General features: G+C 39.2%; 1 protein-coding gene across 2 annotated transcripts in view; it reads right to left on the bottom strand.

Annotated features, from left to right (window-relative positions):
- The window catches only part of nalcn (sodium leak channel, non-selective), a 67,810-nt gene that overhangs the window by 38,745 nt on the left and 10,855 nt on the right, over window positions 1–18,210 (bottom strand). For both annotated transcript variants that reach the window (XM_079463619.1, XM_079463618.1), the window contains exons 10-14: window positions 17,484–17,626; window positions 16,877–16,981; window positions 10,393–10,479; window positions 1,583–1,714; window positions 637–804 (exon numbers count right to left, since the gene is read on the bottom strand). In XM_079463619.1, the coding sequence (XP_079319745.1) occupies window positions 637–804; window positions 1,583–1,714; window positions 10,393–10,479; window positions 16,877–16,981; window positions 17,484–17,626 (635 nt within the window). The remainder of the gene's footprint in view (window positions 1–636; window positions 805–1,582; window positions 1,715–10,392; window positions 10,480–16,876; window positions 16,982–17,483; window positions 17,627–18,210) is intronic.

The following is an 18,210-nucleotide window of genomic DNA, read 5'->3' as shown; positions in this document are numbered from 1 at the left end:
CTGCTCCCACTGCATGTTGATTAGTCGACACTGAAACCGGTCTCCTCCCACTGCATCTGATTAGTCGACACACTCCTGCAGAAGCTTTGCCATCATTTCCGCATTGAGTCGTAAATAAAGTTATTCTTTTGATGGAAAATGGACTTGCTGAAGATGAACTCCATTTATATATATCCATTTTTAATAACATATTTTAAAAGATTTAGGTTTAGTGTAAGGGTTTGGGTTAACATATATTTAACTGTGATCATCACTTACAGGTATACACTGCATTATGAATCTATCTCGACTACATTATTAATCAAATGTATATTTACATTGTAAGAGCAAACGTTAGAGACCACAGTTTGCAACTTACTCTCCAAATTGCGGCTAACTACATAAAGTGGGAGGAGTTGTATCTGAATCTTGTGTTCTGCAGGGAGGACCAACTCAATATGAATGCTTTCCTGTGCCTCAATAGTGAGAGCATTGCGCTAGCAATGCCATGGTCATGGGTTCGATCCCAAGGGATTGCACATAGTCAGAAACAAATGTATAATACAATGCAATGTGAGTCGGTTTGGATAAAAGCATCTGCCAAATGCATAAATGTAAATGTAGGCAAGTTTGCTTTAGTTAGATCTCTGTCCCTACCTGGAAATAGGTAAACTGTGAGTGGTAGAGATCGGGGTAGATGTGCAGGGTGGTGCCCACTACCAGCAGCAACTCAAACTTGTGTAGAGAAGAACTGATGTAACCGGTAAAACCCAAGCACCAGATCTTCAGCAGAGCTTCCAAATCAAACAGAACGGTGAAGGCGACCTGAAGACCGTGGAAAGAGACGATTAGAATTATGATAGTGGAGAGTTTTGTCTCAAGAGCCATTCGTTTTTGCATAAGGAAACATAAACACATGTATAATGAAACATTCATATTGGAAGACTGCTGAGGGACCATGTCTCTTCACAATAACCTCTGATTAAAAAGATGTACAGTATAGAAGGAAATAGAAGGAATTACTAAAATGGACGTAATAGTGACGTACTGAGATGCATAGAGGAACAGGATTTTCCAAAGATAGATAAAACTAGCTTTCCCCAGTTGCATTTGGACCATTCCAGTGTGGATTAATAATGAGATGGATTGGTCTGTGAATATGTGGAGCCTCTTCCTCCTTATCTCTGTCTTTCAGCTTGGAGTGGGCTGGCGGCCACACTCCTTTATCTGTCTTTGTTCCCAGAGTGCCACCTGCATACTGATTGCCGAGGCTGTGCGAGACAAACAGGATACATAGGCTATACACACACACATGCGTTCCAAACCGGCTCTCGCTAAAATGGAGTGCAGCTGACAAGCTGTTTGCGCCCACGTTGTCACTCGATTGATATAATCTCTGTGTTTCAAGGCGAAGGGAAAGTAACTTGAGATAAGAGTTTGAAATCACGTAAACCCAGATCACTAAACAAGGAACCGGAATTAAGAATATGACACGGTTTGTATAACTGTGTTGAAGTATCTCAACATATTTGCATAGCTAATTGATATTCGCCACACAATTCAAATGATGCAGCATCCCATGACATCGGGAGACAGGTCTTACCTCAGCCAGGTAGAGCTCATCATTGATGAGTTTATGGTTCTCGCCCTTGTGGTAGTTACTAGCAGCCACGATCACATCAACAGCCACCATACTGAGGATGAATATGTGGAAAACCGAAGAACGCATCAGTTGCTGTGGAGGAAATGAAAAAAATCACTGAGATGCACAGAACAAACCTGTTGTCGTAGGACCCTAGGAAACTGCTAGAATCGAGTTTGGGATCTGTTGCCAATTGAGTTTACCATCTCCCGCTCTAAATATTAATGAAGGTAATAAAAGTAAATTCTCAGAGATGTCCCTTATGACCAGGCCGACTGTCCTTCTTTCTCATAATGAGTGTAGTGCACTAAAGAACATAATTTCCAATTCATTCTGCACTTCTTTATAATGGAAGCTTTTAAGCGCAGGGTTAGGCCGAGACAGCTAAATGAGCCCTTACTGTCTGAGCCCTCAGCAGAGCAAATGAAAACAATCTCAGGCCCATTACAGACAGTCTCCTCAACTCGAGCAGGAAGGTGAGTTCGGAAAGACTTAATTTAAGCCCAGACTTAGCCACCTGTCTGCTGGCTATGAAATCTGTCCCAGCTTCATATTTGCGGATGGTATTGGTTGGAGATATTAAAGTTAGCTGCCAGGATACCAATTCTGTCATCATTTGCTCCCCCTCGAGTTGTTCTAAATTTGTATAAAAAAAATGTGTTTCATAAATTGTATAAATTTCTTTTGTTTCATTTAAAAAAAGGTTTCATAGACCTTTCAAAATCAATAAACACTGTGCTATGATGTTACTTCAAACTTAAGCCTGCTTAATAGCAGAATTCCTAGAAAAGTAAACTTACAACACATCCAAAATCCTGAAGGAGATCCCCGGTCAAAGTCATTGTTACCATGGAAACAGGAATCGTGAGAACAAAGCCCGCAACCCATTCTCATGAATCATTTGAAAGATGTGATGTAATGGAATCAGTCTCTCGACATGTTCAAACATTATATATTTAGGATTCATCTTGAAACTGACTGATTTGCTTTGACTTAAAAAGACTGACAAAAAATTTTGAAAACATAAATGGAACCCAGGCCTCTTGGAAGTGGGTTGCAATTGTGTCTGTTTACTTATTATAGAAAATGACACATTTAAACTTTAAATGAATGGACACGTTGCAAAATAGCAAATAGTCATCGCAACAGTGGCCATTTTTGTAAGTAGGAAGGCTCAGAGCTGTCGGTAATTTAGCATCCAAGAAATTACATCTTGGGAGCATTTATGTGTTACAAAACAAAGGGAAGACACACCAAGAAGATGCAGATAAAATGCTGCATGTACACTTGGCAGGCCAAATACAAGAACACAGCTTGTGGGTGGGTGGAACATCTCGAACATGCTGAAGCCAGAGGAAATGAAAGAGAAAAAGAGAGAAAGAGAACCTACTGAAGACACAGAGAACATTTTGGAGCTGCCATAAGTCAATAGCAATTATGTAAATGTGATTAAACTTCTTTTCAGAAAGAGGGAGGGAAACCACGATATCAAAGCAGAACTCTACCTTGCTTAGTTCAGATAGTACTGACACATCCATATAATTTGACAAAACTGCATGTATGAGTATACTACTATATTTTATTACTTTATAATCAAAAAAAGTTGTTGCTAATGTATTTAATGCATGCATTGAACATCTTCTTGCAAGATCTGTTTTAGCTCTGCACTTTTGTTTTACATCCGTCACCATATGCATGTTGCAAAAGGAAGGAAGAAAATAAGAAATGGGCTATTAAGGACAGAGCTGAAATACGCACAATCTCTGGCAGGGTTGGTGGGCAAAGATGCAAGGAAAAGACATTCCCCCCAGGCACGACAGCCAGACTGAGCCACATGTGGAACAACGCAGCCCCGCACTACACAAAAACAACCTTCACAGCGAAGCTCGTCTTTGATAAGATAATGGCAATAAGGGCATAGGAGTAAAGATTATCTGGGAACAGATTTCTCCTTTCTTTGTATCCTGGGGCTGTCCATCTGCCCAGAGAGATATATCGACTACAGTTCCTTAGACGTGTGTATGTTGTAAATGGAAACTAGCAGCTTTTGTAATTGGTAATGAAAAAACCTGCTAGCGTTAGCTTCAGAAAAGAGTCAAGAGAAGATTTGCCAAAATAGTGGAGGATCTATTGACAGAAATGCAATATAATATGCATAGATTTATAAATATCCTGTTTCACAACAGGTTCTTTGTTTCGAAAAAGTTCTTCAGATTATAAGAAGGTGAGGAAGATGTTTCTTTAAAAGAACCTTTGACTGAATGGTTCTTTGTGGAATCAAAAATGGTTCTTCTACGGCATCGCTGTAGAGAACCTGCTAAGTACCTGTATTTTTAAGAATGAGCCATTTCGATCTACATACACCGTGGGTCCCCTTGAATGAAATTGGCCATCTTTGCTTTGAAAGGAAGGGGTGGAGTGAGCCATTGGTTGCAATTCGCAGCCTCACCCCTAGATGCCAGTAAATAACATACACCAGACCTTATTATTCAATTTTTTTATAGTTTGGAATAGCGAACGATACTAAGCATTAAAGCCACAAAATAAATCTGGTCTATTGTGGGCTAATGTGGCAAGGCTACAGACTTTTTGGTCGGTTTCTTTCCTTTCCTGTGCTGTTGAATCTGCAAGTTGAAAAATGAAAGTCATAAAGAACTGCTAGAACAACAGGAAATGTAGCTGGAATCCTGTATCCCCAGGGAGACCAATGAGGACAAGATTGGTCTCGTCTGTCTGCTCCTTTGTCTGGGATCACAACTTCAATATCTCCAAGCAGCCTCTATGACCAATATGGGACTTGACAAAGCATTTTGACATTTTCAGCTCCTCAATGTTAGTTTCCCTTGGGCGTTTTGTGTGAACGGAGACAAAAAGATGACTGTACGTCTCAGGGCCCTTGACTTCACCCCAAATTGCTCTTACAGTGTGTTCTTATCTCTCGCTCTACAAGCTTGATAGGGGCTCATGTAACATCTTTCAAAAGGCACATCTAGAAAAACCTATTTCACTTTTACTGTATGCAGAACATAAAATCAGCCCTGTCAAAGCACACACAGGGCTTGGTGGCCTACTTATTCTGATGTCGCTGGTGGCATACAAATGCATACCAAAGCTGTCACAACCGATTGAATAACAACCTTTGCGAGGGCGAGATGTACCCCTCTCTCTCTATCTCAACTTCTGAGCATTAGATGCAGCCCAATTTGTTTCTTCTTCGCAAAAGACATTGAGAGCATCTTGTTACTGTTCCTCTTTGTGTTTGAAACTTCAGGCTTTACACCTGTCAGCTGACATGCAATTAGTGTTCTTTACAACAAGGTGCTTGTCATGCTCTGTCACTTCTGTACTGTATCAAAACAAACTTGACTAGAAACAGAACAGCATTTCTTTATCATTCACAGTGCATCACTGGCATTTGACCAAACATTTTAAGGGACAGCCTGTAACTCGTCATTCTTTCCTACACAGTCTTCGTTTATTGATATTTTTTATATTTATTTCATATATTTCTTTTTTTTTATCTCTTCTTAATTTTGTCAAGATCCTAACCAGGGACTCCGAATTAGCCTTTGGCTAAAAGCCCGTATGTGGAACAATTGCTGCTTGAAATTGTAGCAATGCTTTTCTGCATTAATTCCTGTTAAATAAACAAATAGCATTTTTTCCATAAAACACAAAAAGAGAATTGAGGAAGACTGCTCTTTTCATACAATAAGTGTAACATGCTTTACTATTAAAATATTTTGAAGAATGTTGCTAACCAAATGGCGGTATCCGTTGACCTGCATTGGTTTTGTGTGCATACAATAGAAGTCAATGGGTACAGTCATTGTTCTGTTACCAACGTTCTTCAAAATATCTACTTTTGTGTTCTGCAGAAGAAAGAAAATCATACAGTTTTGAAATTACGAGACGTTGAGTAAATGGTGACATAATTTTTAACTATAACTTTTGAGCTGCAATAAGTAACTTTTGCAACTATATTGCCATCTTTGTTTGAAACATAAAATTGCATCTTACTTTATGTACTTATTGTTGCGTAGGTTGAAGTCAAATGCTGTCAAACTGAAATTTCCTGCAAAATTGCACCCACCAACTCAAATTATGAATCACTATATCACTGTTTGCCTTCTGAAACCTTTTATCTCCACATTCGGTGATCTTTAGTTGTTGCCATAAATCATTATTGTTAGTCACCCTTTATGTCCTTTATGTTTGTCAGTGGGATGCAAATATCTAACCAACAACAGTCTGAAAAATAGCTTGTCAACTTTGAAAACACAGTATGCAATCATTGAAAAAAATCATTGTTTTTTCCATTTCCTGAAAAACAGCACATTTGGACATACAATGTTTCAGAAAGGCAGCAATGATATACAAGGTCTCCCCATTCAACATATTGTATCTTGATCTCACATTTTCATCCACCTTCTATTGTCAACACCCACTAGCGAAGACAATGAAACATACATGTAACCCAAATTCGTTTACGAAGACGTGCCACTCGGCGCCAACGCCTCTGAGCAGTTATTTACATCATAGTGAGTCAACAATCCTTTCCTTTTGATTGGTGGAAGGCAGCTATTTCTCTGGCAAAAATCACAATTTAATATCATATTTCCGATCAATGATTAAAACTGATAGGAACTGTACCATAACTTCGCTTTGCTAAGCTTAAATTGCGTTAAAAATCACCTTTTTCAAGGTCACATCTTCTACCAGTCTTTATCGAGTGGCGATTGGATTGTTCTACTGGAAGGCGGGGCTTTCTTCACTAGAGCGACCATATTGAGCGTTGCAATCCTCTCCATTCATTGTAAAGCCAATGGCACATCTTGTTAATATATATTGTCTTTGATATAACTCACCGATGTAAGTCACAAGCAAACCAACTGTTACAAAAGCACTTTCTCTGAGCTCTGCGGCACACCCCAACACACTTCCATCACTGTTTAATTAGGAAAAAGGAACAAAAATAGCTGATGGGAAACCAGCGTTTTTCAAATCCCACTGCTTATCGAAGTTATTACTGGAGTGAGGTGATTCACGCTCTGTCTGGGACCGGCTGGTTAATTAAAGCTGACTGTCCTCTTGAATTTTCAAGCCACCGTTCAAGCTACTGAGGCCAGGTTAGAGATTCAAGCAGACTGAACCGGGAGCTCTGTCACTGATGGCTGGGAGGAATGGGCCCCTTGGGAAAAATTAATGTGGCAAGGTCAGAGGTGGGGTAATAAAGGGTTCCTTTAAATAAATAACCTTGGCACAGGGGTGTAAAGGTTGCATGCAGAAGCTGAGGTGTCTCCTCCGTGGGTGGTAACTTGTGTTTAACAGGGTAATCAATCATGACATTTGGGGTTTACGACACAGACAGGCTGAGCGGAAAAGAACCTTTAGATACTGAAGTATCAAGGAACTGCTCTTTAGACGATAGAGCTTTAATTCTACATGAAAACTATTGACCGAACATCTGGGCCTTTTTTTATACATAAAGCTATCACTTGGAAAAAAATTTATTTAAACGTTAAAGAATCAGGTTGATACTTGACTTTTTGGGGCAGTCCCGGAGAGGGGTTAGGATACAGTAAGTCAGAAGTTTTTACAAACATGGCTTACAAACAAATATTAATTGTGTGTATCTTGAGGAAAACAATGGCACTGAGGTATTTTAAAATATGTCCATGCAAGATGTTTTTAGTTATGACAGCTTTGACATGTATTCAAAGCTGAACCACCCCTTTATGGTTTAAGCTGCTTATATAAAAAAAACTGAAAAAATGATCCATTGCAGTCATCCTCAATTGGCGAACTGCGGTCTGGATCTGGACCGCAAGACATAGCCTAATAAACCATTTAAAACTTTTGACTATTTTGATTGTGCAAATTGAGCCGCATGTCTACAAAATGGAGACATTTGTGACCCTTTGAAAACCCAGACAAAAGTCTCATAATCGAATTAATTATTAGATAACAAGCATCAAAGAATGATTTCACTAAGATTTTCGCATTATTCAGTCAATATTGAAGATATTGTTATTTTTTCACAGAATATTCTGTAGGATGATTTTATGAATGACTTTTGCTGGGTTTCCACAAACAGGGTCACATTTTGTAATGAAGAACATTTTATTTGAGAAATTATTGATTGATTCAAGTACTTTCAATCTGGTATGAATGGCATGGGAATGCTGATTAAGTAACTGACTTTGTTTTCTCTTGTTTATTCTTTTAATTGTTATAGTACTTTTGCTGTTTGCATGTTGTCAGTATTTTTTTATTTACAAATATTAATTATCAGACCTCTATTAAGTGGGCATTCCCCTAAAGCGTCAATAAATACATACTGTGGATATCAAAATATAAAAAAATGGCCTGATAAAAGATCGTATTTTATACAGTATATACAGTTTATCCAACTGGGCTAAATTGATTTAATATTTTTTTTTCAAAAACATATTGTCCGGACCCCTGTTTGGAAGAAAATATAAAGACCTAACCTGTTGGAACTTTAATTGAATACCCCTGATCTATTGCTTATGCTCAAAAGACAAATTTACCCCAAGATGTTAATATGAAAAATCTGTTTGATAATTTGTATAATCTACAAATGTACACAATGTCCGAACCTGGCACGACTAGGTGAAAATGAATCTTTAGTTTTGGTCATACATAAAAATAAAATACAGACTAAACATGCCACTACCCAACAGTCACAGCCTGCTTAACTCGGGCAAGAGTGGTATCTGTAAAGCACTATGCACACTCGACTTATTTTTATGCAAATAAAGTAAAATTGCATACCCTTTATTGAAAAGGTCAGGATTTAAAATTCCAATGAAACATTTATTATTTTTGAGACTCTCATATCTACAGTCTGAACAAAAGTTATAAAAAGTTTAAAGTATTGGACAAGCTAAGAACCTCAGACGAGAAAGGTCTGCCGGTTCAGCTTTCTTATGCAATGTATTAAAATATCTGTAGTGTAATTATAACAAAGAAATACAAAGGCCTAATTAACACCGAGGTGGCCTTTAGAAAAGAGATTAAGCAGACCTCATTAACCCTAACTATATTATGAAACATGACCAAATAGAGAAAAATCCCTACTTTCAGCTGAAATATATTAGAAAGAACGAGCCTGTCCACACCAACGAAGGATAAACAAGCAAATGTTGCTACACTGCTAAGTTATGATGAAAAAACATTTAACATTTTTTCTAAACAATTAAAGTCCCTGTGAACTGGAAGTTGCGATCGTTTTTACTTCCATATTTTGACGCATTTCCGAGTGAAATGGAATTTCTAATGAAAAAGTTTTGGCCGTGGCTGACGTCTTTCTCTGCGATTTGATGTATAAAAACAGCAGTTCCATTTTTAAACGAAGCTGGCAGAAGACAGACAGTTGAAGGGGAGGAGTTAATGGATGCTCTGCCCAAGCCGTCTAACTTAAAGGGGAAGTTCACCGAAAAATCAACAAGAAGAAGACGAAGAAGTGCTCTTGTGAACGCACCATACACTGACAAGACAGAGGAGAATATATCGATTAAAATCGATATTTTGCTTTGTTTTTCGAACATAAAACATTCTCGTCACTTAAAAAAAATGGAAAACCATGATTTCTATGAGGAGGCCTGGAAATCTCTCCTAAATATCTTTATTTGTGCTCCGAAGATGCCGTAAGTTCTCTAAACATGTTTAACGTCATGTGGGTGAGTAAAAAATCACACACAGTTGATTTTTGGGTGAACTTCCCCTTTAAGATGGGTAGTCATTACAGGGAGAAAGTGCATTTTCAGTAGTTAACTAAAGATTATATGGGTACACAAGTTTTTTAAGAGAATGACCCAAATTGATAAACTATTTACAATAAACGCTGCAACATTTCATGAAAAGATGTAATTCTTTATTTCACTTTAAACACTTTATACCAAATTTGTAACCAACCAGTGTCACGACATAACACACACTGACCTTTTTTCTTTTACAACAGAAAACATACGGCTACCTTTCTATTTCTTTTTGTCTAGAGCTAGGCTGCTTTTCATTTTTCTGCTATTTGTGGCACAGCTTTTCAATCATAGTTCACTGACCACTGCGTTGTGCTGAAAGCCATTGTGCTTGAAGTCTATGATGAACTTCAACTATACCCACTAGCCGAGTTCTCTTCCTCGTTCACCTCCATCCTACCCCTTGTAACCTCTGCCTCTCTCTGAGAAAATACAATATGCCTTGATGGGATCACCTGATGGAAACCTGGCTACTGAAATGTCATCAAATGCCAGCCTTTGATCTCAGCCTTTTCGAACCTAAATGTTTTTAAAGCCATAAAGCCGTTTTAAAATATTTTTATAGTCAAAATTCTATTTTGGATGATGTCACTACCAACTCCTAAACCCAAGCTGTTCTTTTATTCTTATTTTTTAAAAGATAGAAATCTAAATGCAACCCTAAGTGAAATAAAATCATCATTCATAATAATCATTATTCACGTGTGGGTGTCTAGAAACTAGAATGTATGGTGTGTTTGCAGAACCGTGCTCAAAATGTGAAGTAAGAAAACATTGCTGTGTTCATTCCCCAGTCTTTTCATACTCTGTCAGGATCATACCAGCTAGTTTGTGCGAAATCTAAATGTGGCTATTGTGCTCAGGCTGCCTACGGCACATTTCTTGCACTCCCACACAGCAGTGTGGCATTAGATGTGGCAGCGAGGCGATACTGAGGGTGTGCTGACGGTCGGGGGCGTCAGTGCCATTAAATTGCATGTCTGGTACCTGAAGGCAGGCAGGCGCCTGGCCATGTGGTTTATTCACGTCCACCGCCACGAGCTGCCATCCTCCAGACGCGTCCTCGTGAAACATCTGCCACCAGGAGGAAAGACATAAGAAAGAGACAGAAACAGAGAAAAGGAAAGTGCGAATGAATGATATTTTGTCATACTGCAAACAGTTGGTAGAAAACAACAACTCTGACAATGCCGACTAAATGCACATTTACAGACCAATAAATAAGAAAATAGGAGGAAAAAGGAAGGTTCAAAGAATACAAATTAAACATCATTGGCATCAAAGACAATAAACGATTACATTATATTCAACAGAATTCTCTGAACACAGAAAGGCTTAAAGCACTGTCATAGACACTTCATAAAGACGAGCAAGGTCATAAGAAATTGGCTTCATGATTCAGCGAGCATCTATTCACATTTCAGAATCTAAATGCACCATGACTTCACCATGACAGATACGAGGAGACAGTGTTGGGGACAGCAGGGACTAAAGGAGAGAGTTGACGCTACGGCAGGCACCTCGAATCTGCCAAACAACAGGCTATATTCATACGAACACAACCCAGGTACCTCTTTACCTGAAGCCTGTATCCATAATTTGTACTTTGCTTTCTTAATGTAAATCAAAGCTTTGATTAAAAAAATATAATTGGAAGCACTAACAGTTTCAGTTATTCACCACGGAAATACAAGGATGCAGTGGGTGGCTGTCAGAGCATTCGCATAAGTATGGGGTTCCTATAAGATGATCCTTTTCTTAAGATATATTTTTAACACATTGCTATGTGAATGCTAGGGTATTCAGGGTGTATTTTTAATAGCACATGCCAAAAGAGCCCACCCTAGTCTCTATGATAGTTCTAGTCTGTAACAATGTATAATGTCCCCCATCCATGCAATTGTATCTTCACCCAAGCAATAACCCTAAATAGGATGTTTTTTTAAATGCACACCCTCGCCTTTTGGGACACACCACACGATTTGAAGTTTTTATTATTAGATTATCATACGCATTTCCCAAATGGGAAACAATAATAATAGTGATGCGTCTTGCATTGTTGGTTTTTAATGTTTAATAATACGTATTAATACTTACAATTCATGCCTACACATGAAAAAAACTTTAAGACAGACTTCACAGAAAGTCTTACTGACAAATCACTATACCGCCAGAGTTATTTCAAAGCAGGAGTCAAACCATGTAGAAAATATGATTCAGTGTAGAGCTACTGGTTCTGAACAGATGAAAATAAACTAGGACGGGACAGAATGAGCTTTGGTGTGAGAATGCAGACCAAAGTCATATTTGATCCCGATCTTACAGTAAAACACAGCATGCGTGCAATATATTTTTGCATTAGTAATTTATTCTTGTGCAGTCACAGTCTAGTAAACGCATCTTTTGTGTATGGTTCTTTAAGCGTTTGTGATCTGTGCAATGCATTGAAAATCCGCCTGTGTCTGTTGCTAATGTTCACCGCTGCTGTTCCACTTGCGTGTGTCTGTCATCAGTTTAGAATAAAAGATAACCATTAAAACCCAGGAGAAATGACAGTCATTAAGCTCACAATGCCCCTTCAGCTCTGATTGATTAAAACGGTTACCTACAAAAATAGATATTTAAAAAGTTTCCACTTATTGTCCCGTAATTATAACTTCATTCATGTGGTAATCTTCTTAAGGGGCCTTATTGAATTATAATTTATAATAAGACCATCACAAAGGTATGGTGCAAGTTTTGACAGAGTATCATCCGGCTCCCAGGAGAGCCATGTTTTCTTTCAATTTCTTTGAAATTAAAGGCATAATCCCGAGTCGTATTGTCTACTCAATAAACTAAGGTTTTGTGTACCCGAAGAGCTAATTCGTATTTAGTTTTTTAGGTCACAACATAGTATAGTTTTACAACATTTTTGAACTTTAAATACTTATTATGTCTGTCCTTTTAACCCTGGGTTAACATAATCCTTATGATATCTTCTATGTTTCACACTGTACGAATTTTATCCTGGGTTAGTAATTCATCTTGAATAATCAAAGTTTGATATTTAATACTGTATATTTTTTAAACCAAGGATGAATGTATTTATTTACATATTAACAAGGTTGATTGGATACATAAAGATAACCTTAATATCTGCTTGTATTAAATATTATAAAAAACTGGCTGTCAAACGATAAATCGTGATTAGTCGCACCCAGGATAAAAGTTCTTGTTTACCCAATATACTTTATGTCTGTGTACTGTGCCTTATTTATTTAGAATTTATGAACACATACACATACAGTAAAAACATTTCTATATAACTTAGATTATTGGTAGACATTAATAAGTTAGGGCTGGGCATGTTAACGCGTTGTTATAGCGTTAAAACATAAATTAACTAATGCAGATAAATATTTAATCATGCATTTTTTAAAGTATTATTTTATTTCGAACGTCCATTGCTCACTGGCTCTAAAACGTAGAGACAAACCATGGGTCACAGAAGGTGTGGGATGTTGATCGTCACCACACGCATTTGCAATAAGACTGTATGCTCAAGTATGTGTGAATGGGTATTGGTGTTTCGAGTCTGATGTTTTTTGGCAAGTTTCCGAATCATAGGTAGTTTAGTGAGTTACGTTTTCATAAGACTTGAAACGGCAAGGATTTATTCAAAACCAAAAATCCACGCCCACAGATCTGACTCGAAACATCAAGAATTGGGGAAAGGTACCGAACTCTTACATGGACATTTAGTTTTTAATCTCTTCCAGACGGCAGAGTTAATCGAACAAATGACTCCATTTTATCTCATTTAGCCATGCATTTATCTATCAGTTCCCTCGCCCCACAAATACGAAATATGCGCGGGGGTTTAAAAGTCAAGTCAGCTTTATTTATATAGCGCTTTTTACAATTTCCATTGTTACAAAGCAGCTGTACAGGAAAACATTGACTACAAGCAAAACATATGAGTTATGCAATTCAAAACATTAAATATAATAAATATAAAATTATATTTTATGGACAGAATTGCGCAGCCAGGGGCCGGAGGGTGTCAGGTTTGGGGACCACACAATCTCGTCTCTGCTCTTTGCGGATGATGTTGTCATGTTGGCCCCTTCAAACCAGGACCTTCAGCATGCACTGGGACGGTTTACAGCCGAGTGCGAAGCGGCTGGGATGAAAATCCAAATCCGAGGCCATGGTCCTCAGTCGGAAAGGGTGGTTTACCCACTTCAGGTTGGTGGAGCTTTCCTGCCTCAAGTGGAGGAGTTTAAGTATCTTGGGGTCTTGTTCACGTGTGAGGGAAGGATGGAACGGTAGTTTGACAGACAGGTCGGTGCAGCTTCTGCAGTAATGCGGTTGATGTACCGGTCTGTCGTGGTGAAGAAAGAGCTGAGCCGCAAGGCGAAGCTCTCGATCTACCGGTCAATCTACGTTCCAACTCTCACCTATGGTCATGAGCTTTGGGTCATGACCGAAAGGACAATATCCCGGATACAGGCGGCCGAAATGAGCTTCCTCCGCAGGGTGGCTGGGCGATCCCTTAGAGATAGGGTGAGAAGCTCGGTCACCCGGGAGGAGCTCGGAGTAGAGCCGCTGCTGCCCCACATCGAGAGGTTGGGCATCTGTTCCGGATGCCTACTGGACACCTTCCCCGGGAGGTGTTAGGACACGCTGAAGGGACTATGTCTCCCGGCTGGCCTGGGAACGCCTCGGTGTCCCCCCGGAAGAGCTAGAGGAAGTGTCTAGGGTGAGGGATGTCTGGGCATCTCTACATAGACTGCTGCCCCCGCGACCCGGCCCCGGATAAGCGGAAGAAAATGGATGAATGAATATAAAATATAAATTCCCATTTGCAGTGTTTATTACATAAAATTATAAAATTCTAGCAGCCCCCCCTGCCAGGCAAACAGTATGTGAATGGTGGAGAGGAACCCAAAACTCCATTGGAGGAGAAAGAAAAACTCAAAGGAGAAACCAGGCCAAACAAGGGGATTCCATTTCCCCTTTGGCAAAAGCTGCAGCCTCTGAACAACCTCGACAGTGTTGCACAACAAGGCAAAATGAAAAAAATAGCCACGTCCTTTGTCCAGCTATCATTACAGCTTTTGTCAGGTCTGGGCATGGAGGTCCTGCCCGCTCTGGTAACCTTGGACTGCGCCCTGCCCACTCTAGTAACCTTGGAACAATGAGACAAGACTGGCTGAGAGACTGCACTCGGCACTCTTTGATGCAACAAATGCATCAATTGTTATTGGAAGTGTTGCTGGTTCCGGTTAGTGCAGCCTAAATCTTCGGAATATATATATTATGATAGTGTAGGGTATGCAAGATCCCGTACAGTGTGGGGAAGACTGCTCCAAAGTTTTGTAGTGTATGCAAGATCCCGGACAGTGTGGGGAAGACTGTTCCAAAGTTTTGTAGTGTATGCAAGATCCCGGACAGTGCAGGGAAGACTGTTCCAAAGTTTAGGCGCTAAATAGGAAAAGGATCTGCCACCTGCTCTTGATTTAAAAATTCTATATTTCCAACTGACTGGATGCCTGAGAGCGTAGTGCACGAGAAGGACTGCAATACAAGATAAGTTCACTCAAGTAGTGAGGAGCTAAACCATGTAGGGATTTATAGTGAATAAGCAAGATTTTAAAGTTAATGCAATGCTTTATAGGTAACCAGTGCAAGGTTGACAGAACCGGGCTAATATGGTCATCCTTTTTTATACGAGTAAGAACTCGAGCTGCCTCATTTTGGAGTTTTTGTAATAAGCCTGGAGGGCAACCACCTAATAGTGCATTACAGTAATCTAGTCTTGATGTCATAAAGGCATGAATTAGCTTCTCTGCATCTGATGGTGACAGCATATGACGTAGTTTAGATATATTTTTAAGATGGAAAAATTTAATTCGCATTTTTCGTGCCGCTTTCTTTAGAGCCTGAGTGTGTTCATTATACCACGTGTCGGGCTGTCATTTTTAATATTCTTTAAGCGCAGAGGAGCAACTGTGTCTAGCGTTTCCGAGAAGGTGGCGTTAAAATTTTGAATGGTAAAGTCAACCACTAAAAGGCCTATTTAATGCTATAGATGATTGAATAGCAAACTACTAAACTGAGTTGTCTTTTTATGAACGTTAACAGCTAGGAAACAAAACGGACGCGTCACAGTATATTAAATCCCTATATCTGTATAGAGTGCTCTTAAAGGGGCAGCAACATAATAAAGATATCTGTTTGTTTTAAAAATGTTAATCAAACAACAAAGGACGGGCCAAAAACAGTCATATTAAAGGAATTGTATTCTCCTTATATGAATTGTTAAGATATAGAAAAAAGTAGCATACAATAATGTAGTTGTTAAAGATGTGCTTTAAATACACCTTAATTGCAGTACACTTTACACATTGAGTGTTGAAAGAGAGTTAATGTACAGTATGAGCAATAAAGTCAATCATTATATCAAACTAGACATAACGTTAATGCCCTGGCAGTGGCAGAGGTTTTTATATTTAATTTGAGATTTACAAGAAATATTTTGATCTTGCTACTATGTAAAGGAAATAATGTTGTAAAAAAGCACATTATTTGTGTTTGCAAACCAAATCTTATTGCACTTTTGTTCATATAGCAATACTTTTAAAATAAAAGTACACAATACACTACTTTTGAATTCATTGAATTTGAACCCAGGTTTTTTCATAAGACTGACCTCACTAAAGCAGTGTTATGTACCCCTTCTCTTTGCAGAGGGCACTTCTACAGCCGTAAGACTTGAATAACGCTGGTCAGGTCAGTCCCGTGCTGCTAAAAATCCTGCCAGCTCCACTCATGCCAACCCTCAAGGCTCCGCTCCAAGACTGGCACTGGCATTCTGACTGGCGCAGTCAGGAAGACACTATGCCTCAGTTCACACAATTACACTCACAACTTTTCACACCACGCCCCCGCTCCAGATTTTCTGTGAATTTGGACCATTAGCTTGGTAAGTGTGAATTTCTCACTAAACACTAGGTGGGTGATGGTTGTATGAAATCAACAGGACAGGTTTTCTTACCGGAGATCTTTGCAGGCAAAAGACAGCAAAGAACAATAAAGGTGAATAGACTTTATTTTTCCCTCAGTTGATCAGTCACATCAAATCAAGGCAAAACAAACCAAAATGAAAACACAATTTTTCTCTGTTTTTCACTCTATTTTGGTCTGCCGTCTTTTTAGCCACGTTCCACTATGACTCACCCTCGAGTCTGCCAGCCGCCCAATCACATCTCTAGGTGGTTCGGGAGCCCCCATTTGACAAGCAGCCAAATAAATGTAAAAAACAGTTTGCTGTCGGGTGTCTCCTGCCTGCTGAAGGCCAGGGAAGCCAGACTCCAGGGAATAATGAAATTAATTCCCTTAGATGTGTACTGTACATTGGTGCATTTTGTAAAAGGCTTAATATAAAAAAATCATGTGCATATACTGGATATGCATCTCTGCATACCTGTGTGGTGGCTGTTGATGTGGTGCTGCTCCGGGACCCCCACATTTGCTGAAACTGCACCCTGATTTCAGCAAAGGTTTCTATGATCACAGCGATGAACACGTTCTGGGAACACAGTGGTGAAAAAATCAAATGAATGAAAGCTAACAAAATGTTGATTTAATTCCTTTCTTTTACTCCCCCCCCCCCCCCCTCCCATTTGGTCAGTGATAATACTTATTACTGAAAATGTTGTGATTCACAACATCATTTCGTTTTTCGTGACCCTTTTCCGGCCTCTCTGTGATTGAATTAAACTGGTAATTTCCTTGCTGCTGTTTGTGATTTCTATGTAAATTCCCTCTAGCATGTGAAATGCTTAACAGGACTTTCGCAGCGCTCGAGGTCCGGGTTTGCTGTCAGGTCCAATACAGTTCATTGTGCTGAAATATGTCACTCAAACTTACCGACGTTGGGATTCCTAAAATTTATATGCAGTTGCGGGTGCCCCAAATAGTCAGAAACAGCAAAAGGTTTGGAGGACTTTCCCTTTATTTCACTATATTTAATTATTATAAGGAGTTCCCACGTGCAGAGGAGTTAACAGAGAATAAAAAGATTTTTCTACCTTGACCAGCCATGCGAGAAAGAAGATGAGCGTGATGAAGTAGAAATATGAGCGCCAGCGTGGGAAGCTGTCGATGGCTCGATACATGATGAACACCCAGCCCTCCTGAGACGCGGCCTCATATACCGTGAATATACTGGTGCCTGCAAGAGGAGAGGTCAGACAGGGACATGACGTGGGTGAGAGCGTGGAGAAAGCATGTGTGAGATGTTCTCCTGCCCCAGAGTGGTCTGACTGGGCACTCAGGCACAAAAATCCAGACATAAACACAGTCTTGGCATTAGTGAACCTTGTCAGGCGCTTCCTATTACTCAGCTATGGGCTTCTTTCTCCAAGTCTCTGCAAATAACAGTAATTCTTATCTCTGAAGCTCTGTTGAATTCTTTGGATCAATGTTGTGGCAGCATGTAATTATATCTATACAGTATATAAAAGGAACCGGCTACAGTAAATGCCGCACTACACAACCAAGGACATGTTGCTTTCATAGCTATACCGTATAATAAATAAATAAAAACATTTGAAATAAAATTGCTCTTTAATGGTAAAAGTGGGATTTAAGTGATATGAGGTTGAGTACATGAAATAATTATTCATTTTTATGTACACTATTCCTTTATAGGTGCGTTGTCATAGAAACAGCATACTTTATTAGTAATTCTCTCCTATTCATGCCAATATCAGTCATATATGTTCCATCTATAATGTGGCGTTTCACCCCCAACAA

The sequence above is a fragment of the Barbatula barbatula genome, assembly GCF_947034865.1.
Source record: "Barbatula barbatula genome assembly, chromosome: 9".
NCBI lineage: Eukaryota > Metazoa > Chordata > Actinopteri > Cypriniformes > Nemacheilidae > Barbatula > Barbatula barbatula.
Note: the sequence above shows the minus strand (reverse complement) of the source record. Positions and strands in the feature narration are given on the sequence as shown.